Source organism: Petaurus breviceps, unplaced genomic scaffold (assembly GCF_028583685.1).
Source record: "Petaurus breviceps papuanus isolate PSGF00001 unplaced genomic scaffold, PetGlider_PUasm1.0 38, whole genome shotgun sequence".
In the NCBI taxonomy this organism is placed as follows: domain Eukaryota; kingdom Metazoa; phylum Chordata; class Mammalia; order Diprotodontia; family Petauridae; genus Petaurus; species Petaurus breviceps.
This window is the reverse complement of record NW_027186304.1, coordinates 24,482,041-24,494,110: the sequence shown is the minus strand read 5'-3', so window position 1 is coordinate 24,494,110 and position 12,070 is coordinate 24,482,041. Positions and strand designations below refer to the sequence as shown.

General features: G+C 34.8%; 1 protein-coding gene across 1 annotated transcript in view; it reads left to right on the top strand.

Moving 5' to 3' along the window:
* RAB12 (RAB12, member RAS oncogene family) overlaps nt 1–12,070 on the top strand; it is a 47,256-nt gene that overhangs the window by 27,040 nt on the left and 8,146 nt on the right. The window contains exon 2 of the mRNA XM_069099663.1: nt 1,857–1,917. Within this exon, the coding sequence (XP_068955764.1) occupies nt 1,857–1,917 (61 nt within the window). The remainder of the gene's footprint in view (nt 1–1,856; nt 1,918–12,070) is intronic.

The following is a 12,070-nucleotide window of genomic DNA, read 5'->3' as shown; positions in this document are numbered from 1 at the left end:
CATCTATTATTCCTCATTCTAGATTTCTCAAGACCCCTAACATCTTCATACACACCCCTGTTTCTTCTTCTGGCTCATACCATTCCAACTTCTCACCCTTGCCGCTGTGGAAATACCCTCATACTTCTGGAGCTACAATGTAAAAGAGACAAATGTCTCTGGCATCTGCTAGAGCTCAAAAAGTCATTTTAAGTCGTTGTTGTAAAAATAGTGGAAAATTACTTTTCAAGCATCATATTTGCACTGGCCTGGAAAGCTAATCTTCATTTAAAGTACAGCTTTTTTATGGAGAAATACCTTCTGGTATTTCAAAGTTATGGTTAACTTTCCTTGTAACTTTTAAACACCATCAGAAATTGGGAGATGTCTGTAATTCACTTAATGGTACTATTTCCTGGTAGCCAAAAAACAGCTGGGTTATTCCAGGTGTACAGCTTACTGCATACACAGTGACTTAGGCACTAGAATGAGAGATCTGTAAAGATGCCTTATTTATAAAGCAGGAATTTTTTTCTAAATTCTGCCCAAAGTCCTTGCCACAGTAAGTGAAATGATAAAGAGGCTAAGTTGATATTTCCCTGTTTTTTAATGAGCATAATTTTTTTTTATTAAAATGTCCTTTATATTTAATCTAAGACTATAAAAGTCGTTAAAAATGGCTTACCTCGGGGTGACTAAGTGGTTCAGTGAATAGAGCACCGGCCCTTCAGTCAGGAGGACCTGAAGTTCGGCCTCAGACACTTAACACAAAAACTAGCTGTGTGTGACCTTGGGCAAGTCGCTTAACCGCAATTGCCCTCCAAAAAAAATGGCTTACCTCTATAGCCTTACCCAAGTGATTTTGCCATTACCATGACATTTCCAAGTACTATTACCGTAGTATCACAATTTTTTTTTATAGTTACCTGTGTCTGAAAGGCAGTATATAGTGTATAGAAAGCTGGCCTTGAAGCCAAGAAGACCTGAGTGCAAGACCCTCCAACACATAGTGTAACTATGGGCAAATCACTTAACATCCCAGCACTCTAAGCAGCTGAGACTCAGTTGCAGAGAAGATGTACACCTAACTTTTGTAGAGGGAGTCCTCCAGAAGAGAGAGGAGGGAATAAACATTCAGTGTGCCAGGCACCGTGCTTTACAGATCTCTCATGTGATCCTCACAACAGCCCTGGGAGGTAGGTGCTATTATTAATTCCCATGTTATAGTTGAGGAAACTGAGGCAGAATGGACTAAGGATCACACAGCTATTAAGTATCGTAGGCTGTATTTGAATTCAAGCCTTACTTACTTCGGGTCCATTCTATCCATTGTGCCACATTTTTCCACCAGGAGCTCTCTATTCCAATAAAGACTGGTCAGTACCCATCTATAAGATTATTTATAAGGAACTATCACTTTACCTGATACTGCAGAACCAGTTAAAATTAAAAGGGGGCAAGTGCCTCTAGTGTGTTCGTTGAGGAAAATATTTTCATATGTTAATATTAGTCCATAGTATACTTCATAAGACCATAACTTTGTTAATTTGGATATATAATATGTATTTTTTAATGAAGCAGCATCTTTGTTACTAGGAAATTATGTAATTTAGAAAATAAATTCTTAATAATTCATAAGATATCAAGCATGGTGAATTTTACAACTGAATTTTGTACAAAAGTTGGAAAACAAATTAGGTTTATAGGCCAGTAGTATTCTTCCACCTCTCTTTAATGGCTCATGGTGATATAATTATTGGATTTTTATAGTTCCTTTATGAATAGGAATGTACATGTAAAATAGAGAAATGATATTTTTTTTTAATTTTCATTATTTTGGTTTCTTATTTTTCCTCTCTACTCTGTTTTATTCATAGGTGTTGATTTTAAAATCAAAACAGTAGAGTTAAGGGGAAAGAAAATTAGATTACAAATCTGGTAAGTAAAACAGTATGCACCTATGCATTCAGCAGTGTATGTTTGTCTGTGTGTGTGTGTGTGTGTTTTTTAACATGGATCCATATGCTTGTCTAATAAAATTAACTGTTCCTAAGCTGGTTTTCTGTATTTCCATTTTCTTCCTCTTACTCATTTCAGAACATATTTAACTTAGATTGCTTCTTACTTCCTTAGAAGTCTAAGAAGCAATAACTTAATTGCTCTTCGGAAGTGGTCTAGCATATTTTAAATGTGAAAATATAGAAACTAAACAGGGGTGGCTAGGTGGCGCAGTGAATAGAGTGCCATCCCTGGAGTCAGGAGGAGCTGAGTTCAAATCAAGCCTCAGACACTTAACACAAAAACTAGCCTTGTGACCTTCGACAAGTCACTTAGCCCCAATTGCCCTACCTTCCCCCCTCCAAAAAAGCAAAAACAAAAAATAAATAAACAGAAAATGTAGGGATACAACAATGTGACCTCGGGAGTCAGGGGACAGTCCTTTTAGTTCTGGTTCTGTTTAGTTATTAATTCTGTGACTCAAGGCAATATTTGATTCAGTGAGTCTCATTTTTTTTTATTTAACAGAATTCTGTTAAATACTTTTAAACTGTAAAATGTCATACAAATTAAGGAGTTATTATTGTTATAAAATGAGACTTGATCTTTCGGGGGGGAGTAATTTAGTCAGAGAAGAAGAAGTTCACCAATTTTGCCATTTCTTAAAAATAAGGCATTTTAGGAAGACAAAAACGACTATAATAAAGAGGCAGAGTTTTTTAGTTCCTAATTTTATTTCTTTGACATGAGAAATAAAAATGACCAGAAATAGCAAAAACATTAATCTTTAAAATATTATTTGTGTTTATATGAAATTTTGTAACAGCATCTAAAGGAAATCCCAATGTTCAAAGCCATATCAGGTCAATTAAAAAGAAAATTGTCCCTAGGAAGTAGAGGCACCTTTGAATAAAATAGCATGAGTGTTTGCAGTGAGTCATGTAAGTAAACTTTCTAACATAATTTTGATGTTGTTTCATTGTGTTTAAAATCCCATTTATGCAGATTAGATAACTAGAATCCAGTCTCAGAAAAGCTTTGTACTCTTCAGCCTTAACAGCATATTCTTTGATAGTATTTTAGTATAACTCATACTGCAACTATAATGACAGAATAAACCAGCTCTCTTATTAGCTACCTTTTAAGCTGCTAACTAGCTTTTCTTTAACTGTTAACATTGCTTGATGCACAGATGGCATTAGAAACTACATCTAGTGCTGAAAGTTCTTCTGTGGAAAAAAAAAGAGGAAATGAAATCTAGTGGTGATTTTAAAATGACACCATTGAGATTTTCTATTATGCCATTTTGTTTGTAATGACATAGATGCAGTATACTCAGCTTACTAACTCCTCTCGGCAGGTCAACCTCAACTCTGTTTGTCACACCATGTGTTTGTTTGCTTCCATCTGCGTTAATTGCTGCTTCATCTTTGGCATCACCGGTCACCTAATGCTTGAATGTTAGTGGCATGTCTTCATTCTTCATCTGTGTCCCTGTTTGGGACATAGCTACAGCAGAACCAACATTGCTTGTCAGTGGTCTTCTGGAGTTGTCTGAGGTAATATCTTTTTTTTTTTTTAATCATTTGTAGCTCACTTCAGTTTTTGTTTTTTAATTATTAGACCTCTGGTTTTTGTTTAAAATATCTTATGGACTAGGCCCTGTCTAAAAAGGCAGCAAATTTTGATTTGTAAACCATGACCCTTTAAAAAAATATGAAAATACTATTTTTCGCTTTTTTAAAAGCAACTTAAGAGAAAAAACTAGGAAAGATTTAAATTGACAGCCTTTTAATGACAGAATACAAAAACAGTGAAAAATTGTTTTTCTGTATAAACTATTATTTCTTTAAGTACCTCTAAAGTAAAAAATTACATATTTAAAACTTATTTTATATAGCAGTCACAAAAACATAATGCCCAAATGGGCACCTTAGGTATTTTTGATGATATGGATGGAGTTTAAGTTTCTGAAGTCATCTTTTGAGTCTTATAATTCATATAACCATATTTTAAAGGTTGATACGATTAATCATTGTAGACACTTTCTTACTTTGGTGGCTATAGCCTGTCTAAAAAGATATTTGTTTTGCATAATTTGCTTGATGTTTTAAAGGAAAAAATTAGAAGTGGATAATAATCAGATCCTTTAAATTGTCCCATTATACCAAAGTATCACTGTAATCACACTTACCTCTGTAAGACTGCTTTTGTAATGATTATCTTTTGGTACTTTAAGATGACTTTTATACTGAATTTCATGTTATGGGAGAGAAGTACTTTTAGAATTTAGGCCTGTTGTATACACTGATTTTTTAAGACAATACTATTATAGGCTCATTCACAAAATACCAACTTTCTTTTTAATTGAAAAACATTTCTTCTGAGACAGCTGTCTCAGAAGATTTTAGAGAGGATAGGTATGATAGATCTCTGGAGAAAACTGAATGGGGATAAAAAGCAATATACTTTCTTCTCAGAGGTTCATGGCACATACTCAAAAATTGACCATGTTCTAGGGCATAAAAACCTCACAATTCTATGCAGTAAGGCAGAAATATTAAATGCATCCTTCTCATATCATGATGCAATAAAAATTATATGCAATAAAGGGCCAGGGAAAGACAGACTAAAAACTAATTGGAAATTAAACAATTTAATCCTAAAGAATGAGTGGGTCAAACAAGAAATTATAGAAACAATCAGTAATTTCATTCAAGAGAATGATAATAATGAGACAACATACCAAAATCTGTGGGATGCATTAAAGGCAGTTCTTAGGGGAAGTTTTATATCCCTGAATGCATACGTGATTAAATTAGAGAAAAGGGAGCTCAACGAATTGGGCATGCAATTAAAAAACCTAGAAAAAAGAACAAATTCAAAATCCCCAATTAAATACTAAATTAGAAATACTGAAGACAAAAGGAGAGATTAATAAAATTGAAATTAAGAAAACTATTGAATTAATAAATAAAACTAAGAGCTGGTTTTATGAAAAAACCAACAAAATTGATAGACTCTTAGTCAATATGATAAAAAAAAGAAAGAAGAAAACCAAATTATGAATATCAAAAATGAAAAGGATGAATCTACCTCCAATGAAGAGGAAATCAAATCAATAATTAGGAATTATTTTTCCCAATTGTATGCACATAAATTTGACAATCTTAGGGAAATGGATGAATATTTACAAACATACAAGTTGCCCAGATTAACTGAAGAGGAAGTAAATTACTTAAATAATCCCATCTCAGAAAAAGAAATTGAACAAGCCATTAGTCAGCTCCCTAGGAAAAAATCTCCAGGGCCAGATGGATTCACTAGTAAATTCTATCAAACATTTAAAGAACAATTGATTCCAATACTCTACAAACTATTTGGGAAAATTAGTGAAGAAAGAGTCCTACCAAATTCTTTTTATGACACAAATATGGTACTGATACCTAAATCAGGAAGAGATAAAACAGAGAAAGAAAATTATAGACCAATCTCCCTCATGAATATAGATGCAAAAATTCTAAATAAAATACTAGCAAAAAGACTACAGCAACTTATCTCAAGAATAATACACTTTGATCAGGTAGGATTTATTCCAGGAATGCAAGGATGGTTTAGTACTAGGAAAATCATCAGTATAATTGATCATATCAACAATAAAACTAGCAGAAACCACATGATCATCTCAATAGATGCAGAAAAGGCTTTTGACAAAATACAACATCCATTCCTATTAAAAACATTAGAAAGTATAGGAATAAATGGAGCCTTCCTTAAAATAATAGGTAGCATCTATTTAAAGCCATCAGCAAGTATTATATGTAATGGGGAGAAGCTAGAAGCATTTCCCGTAAGATCAGGGGTGAAACAAGGGTGTCCACTATCACCCCTCTTATTCAATCTGGTACTAGAAATGTTAGCAGTAGCAATTAGAGAAAAAAAAAGGAATCAAATTAGGCAAAGAAGAGACCAAGCTATCACTCTTTGCAGATGATATGATGATAAACTTAGAGAATCCTAGAGAATCAAGTAAAAAACTACTTGAGACAATAAATAAATTTGGCAAAGTTACAGGATATAAAATAAACCCACATAAATCCTCGGCATTCCTATATATTTCCAATTTCCAATAAAATTCATCAGCAAGAGATAGAAAGAGAAATCCCATTTAAAGCTACTGTAGACATTATAAAATATTTGGGAATCTACCTGCCAAAACAAACCCAGGACCTGTATGATCAAAACACTTTTCACACAAATAAATCAGATCTAACTAATTGGAAAAATATCAATTGCTCGTGGCTGGGTCGAGCTAATATAATAAAAATGACAATTTTACCTAAATTAAATTATATATTTAGTGCCATACCAATTAATTTACCAAAAAACTATAGAGCTAGAAAAAATAGTAACAAAATTCATTTGGAAGAATAAACGGTTCAGAATATCAAGGGAATTAATGAAAAGAAATGCTAGGGAAGGTGAACTAGCTATACCAGATTTCAATCTGTATTATAAAGCAGCAGTCATCAAAACTGCTTGGTACTGGCTGAGGAATAGAGGAGAGGATCAATGGAATAGATTAGGCACATGAGATTCAGAAGTCAATGACTATAGTAATGTATTGTTTGATAAACCTCCAGACCCTGGTTTTTGGGATAAGAACTCACTATTTGACAAAAACTGCTGGGAAAACTGGAATATAGTATGGCAGAAACTGGGCATAGACCATTATCTAACACCATATACCAAAATCAAGTCTAAATGGGTGCATGATCTAGGTATAAAGGTTGATACTGTAAGCAGTCTCAGAAAACAAGGAATAGTTTGCCTATCAGACTTGTGGAGAGGGAAAGACTTAATGACCAAACAAGAATTAGAGAACATTATAAAATGTAAAATGGATAATTTTGACTACATGAAATTGAAAAACTTCTGTACAAACAAAGCCAATGTAACCAAGATTAAGAGGGAGGTGGGAAATTGAGAAAGAATCTTTACAACCTATGTCTGTGACAAAGGACTCATTTCTGAAATATACAGAGAATTGAGTCAAATTTATAAGAATACAAGTCATTCCCCAATTGATAAATGGTCAAAGGATATGAACAGGCAGTTTTCAGAGAAAGAAATTAAAGCTATCTATTAAGCACATGAAGAAATGCTCTAATTCACTATTGATTAGAGAAATGCAAATCAAAACAACTCTGAGGTACCACATCTCACCAGTCAGATTGGCTAAGATGACAAAACAGGAAAATGACAAATGCTGGAGAGGATGTGGGCAAATTGGAACACTAATGCATTGCTGGTGGAGTTGTGAACTGATCCAGCCTTTCTGGAGAGCAATCTGGAACTATGCCCAAAGGGCTATAAATACTTTCATATCCTTTGATCCAGCAATACCACTCCTAGGGTTATATCCCAAAGAGATCATAGAAATGAGAGAAAGACCCATATGTACAAAAATGTTTATAGCAACTCTTTTTGTGGTAGCAAAGAATTGGAAATTAAGGGGGTGCCCATCAATTGGGGAATGGCTGAACAAGTTGTGGTATATGCATGTTATGGAATACTATTGTGCTATAAGAAACGAGGAGCAGACGGTCTTCATATTTACCTGGAGAGGCTTATACAAACTAATGCTGAGTGAGAAGAGTAGAACCAGGAGAAATTTGTACATAATTACAGACACAACGTACCGTATGTGTGATGACCAACTTTGATAGACTGGACTCCTCTCAGCGATGCAGTGATATAAGTCAATCCCAAAAGACTCATGATGGAGAGAAATATGTGCATCCAGAGAAAGAACTAGAAAGACCTAAGTTTATATCCAGGTGGAAGCAAAATACCTGATCTTTTTCCTTCTCTTATTTGGTTTTATGTCCTCTTTACCATTTTTCATTCCAGCTGGTACAATCCGTCCTTATAACCTGACTAATGTATAATGTGAAAGTATTTACAGATCCTACACTTGACTGTATGCCACCATGGGGGGAAGGGTAGGGAGGGGGACAAAATGTGAAACTCAAGGAATTGTGGAATTGAATCCTGTAAACTAAAGGAAACAAACAAATTAATAAAAATAAATAAATAAATAAAAGACAATACTATTATAGGCTCATTCACAAAATACCAACTTTCTTTTTAATTGAAAAACATTTCTTCTGAGACAGCTGTCTCTTACTGTTACTCTTACCTTTAATTCTTCACTCCCCTGCTCTAAGTTGCTCACATTTTCAAAATTCTTGGTGTTGAATTAAAACTGACCATTCATGGAGTGATTTAATGATACCACTTTTTCTGACATTCGATTTAAATTTGTATTTGTTCTCCTTTATTTCATATGTTGTCCATGCAGAGAGTTGCCAACATAAATTTTTTTTTTTAAATTTTAGACAACTGATATACTACTTCATGCTGTTATCATTTTTTGTGTCATGGACTTCAAGGGTGTGTTGATGCGTCAATCAGAACTAAGTGCTTGAAATGTAGTTTCAGAACAGTGCTGGTACAGCACTGTCTGTTGGTCTGATGGTGGTCTCTCTCCGTTGCTCTCCCTCCTTTCTTAGGGAATTCAGTATCTGATACACAGACTTCTTCTCACCCTAGTTTCTGCCTTCATGCTTGGGGGCTTCAGGATATGTGTTGATGGTCCCTTGTATAGCTTATTCTTCCAGTTCAATGACTCTTCAGTTCCTATGCCCTCCATCTTAACAATGGTGATATACTAATAGCAATAATGATAACAGCATTTATTTAGAACTTCAGTTTTTGCAAAGCATTTTGATGAGGAAACTAAGGCAGACACAGAGTCTTCAGTGACTTGCCCAGGATCACACTGATAGGAACTGTTTGAACTCAAGTCTTCCTCACTTTAGGTGAGCTTTTTATTCACCAGTGATCCTCAACTCCGAAATTCCTGTTTGTCGTGACAGCTTCCTGTTCCTCTATCTCTGCTTCTGCCTCATACTCCTAAACTTGTTCTTTACCTCCACTGTGACCTCTAGTCCTGCCTGTCTCTTTTCTTAAGCCCTCTGCTGTCTGGCTTTCACCTACCTTTAAAAAATCTTTTGGCATTCAAATTACTTCCTAACTTGACTCCTTCCTACCTTTCCTTTTTATACCTCCCTCCCTCCCCCACCACCGTGTAATCTTCGGTTCAGTGACAATAGCCATTTTGCTATTCCTCGAACAAGATGTTCCACCTTTTGACTGAAATGGATAGTATACATTTTCACTGGAAGTTCCCCCTTTTCATTTGCACCCCTTTGCTTCCCTGGCTTCCTTCAGTCCCCACTAAAATTCCACCTTCTACAAGATCCCCTTGAATGTTTGTGCCTTCCCTCTGTTGATTATCTCCAGTTTTCCTTTATGTATCACGTACATAGTTGGTTTCATGTTATCTCCCCCATTAGACTGTGAGCACCTTGAGAGCAGGGACTGTCTTTTGCCTGTCTTTGTATTCCATGGCTTAGTACTGTGCCTGGCAGAGAGCAGGCACTTCATAGATGCTTGTTGACTGACTGCCTTTCCAGTCTTATTTCATACCACTCCCCAGCAGGTACTCTCCATTCCAGGGAGACTCGTCTGCAGACCATGTCCTCTGCCATTTCTCACATGCACTCCTTCCTCACCTCTGCCTCCCAGAATTCTGAGCTTCCTTCAAAGCACAGATTAAGCATCACTATAAAAATATTGTGACTTCTGTGCTTTTCCTTTCCCCTCTCACCCCCAGTTTTTAGTATTTTCTCCCTTTTGAAATTGCTTTGAGTACATACTTAGTGGCAGCTAGGTAGATAGATGATGGCAGTGGATAGAGTACTGGGCCTGGAGTCAAGAAGACGAGTCTTCCTGAGTTCTAATCCAGCCTCAGTCACTTATTAGCTCTGTGACTCTGGGCAAGTCACAACCCTATTTGCCTCATTTTCCTCATCTGTAATATGTGCTGTAGAAGGAGATGGCAGACTAATCCATTATCTTTGCCAAGAAAACCCCAAATGGGGTAACAGAGTCAGACATGACTGAAACAAGTGTTTTCTTGTGTCTAGTATAATATAAGCTCTTTGACAACAAGAACTTGTATTCTTTTTTTGGATTTTGAGCATTTAAGTTAGTATTATTTATATAGTCTATGGTTAATAAATGTTTATTGAATTGAATTCTGGTTCCCTAGTGGGAATACCTTTGCTCTGTAATCTAGTTAAAACATTGGGTATTTTGTTTTATTAAATAACTCAACAACCAGTGTTTTCTAAAGATTTGGAGTTGGAGCAACCTGGTGCACAGCTACTTTTCCATTCCCTCAGATTGCTTACAAGCAGAGAGGGAAAAGGCCCAGGGATATTCATGGAAGTAATTTTTATTTTGATATTAGTCATTCTCACATTCCTTAATTCCATGTTTTATACGTAACATGTATACATATATAGTCAGAAAAAGAACTTTCTCCATTATAGCTCATATACTTTAATATATATTGCTTTGTGTATGTTTTTTTTTACATAAGCTTAAGAATGCATGAAAAGTTAAAATCTTTTGATCTAACACTGTCAAGATTTAATGCTTCTTTGAATGTATATCTAAAATTATATATTGGAAATTATGAAAGATAAGTTAGTACCAAGGAATTGGAAAGGGCTTAGAGAAGTTAAAGACATTGACCATATTTCCTAATTTTCAGACCATATATGATAGCAGAGAATCTTCTGTATAAAGGGGAAAAAAAAATTGAGAAAAGAAGCATTTGAAATAAGAAGAAAATATTTTATCATTATAAATATTTTTATTAATATAAAGTAGTCTTCCGTGAGAAGATGCTTCATCAGGCATTCGGGGCAGAACACAGTAAAAGATGGACTATAAAATATAAACTTAGATGGAGAGAAGAGAATTTTCAATTCTTTCCAGACTGATTTTTATAACAGAAAATTAGTATAATTTAACCATTGATGTGTGTATACAGAAACAACCAAAAGAATTTGAAAGTTTATCTTTTTGGCTTTTAATTTTTTAACCTTCTGTGTAGGGTTTCTTGACCTTTTTGTGTCATGAACCTCTTTGGCAGTTTGATGGAGTCTATGGACCCCTTTTCAGAATAGTGTTTTTAAATACATAAAATAAAATACATTGAATTACAAAGGAAAGCAATTATATTGAAAAAAGATGTAATTTTTTTTCTCATTGAAATTCATAGACCTGAAATCTATCCATAGATTCCTTGGAAGTCTGCGGACCCTCGGTCAAAAGCCACACCTTTAGTGAAAAGATCACTGAGATGGTTGAAAGTTCTGTGTCCAAGTCCTGGCTCTGTCATTGACTGATACTGTGGCCTTAAGGCGCTTCATCTTTCTGGGCTCAGGCGTCTCATCTCCAAAGTGAGGGCATTGGTTTGAATTATCTCTCATATCCCCTTTGGGCTTAGAATCCATGAGTCTGTTGTTCTATTAATATAATGAATAAGATAAATTATATTCTATAAATAGTGAATAAGGTGCTCTGTAGTAAAGGTTAAGTTAGATTATTTGACATGTATATTAATTCAGGCCACTAGGTTACCAAATAAAAATAATAGGAATTTTAACAACAGATATTTCACTATTATTAAAAAATTGACATCTCTTGTGTTAGTAGTAATTAATAGGATATTCAAATCCAAGAAATAGAAGATTAGTTTATTGTACTTAAGTTTCTTAAGTCCCTTTGAAGTCCATCAAAATATGTCTGACATTAGTCCTTCCCTCCCTGCAGTCTCCCTACCATATACATTTACACACACACACACACACACAAACATACATATATATATATTTATATAAGACCTCCCAACTCTAGAACACAATTAGAATTTCTGATGGGCTAGCAATGCCTTTTCCAGTATATGTCAAAATTTGGGCAGTTCCTCATGAAAAATTAAAATCCATTGTAACTTTAATCCTGGGATCATCTTTCATGTACCAGGTGGTTTTTACAATACCTGAGTACAGGTATTCTCCAGCTAATATATACCTAGTTTGCATGTGTTCTGTTTTTCACTTTCAAATCCTGCCTCAGACATTTACTAGCTTTGTGACCCTGGGCAAGTCCCTTA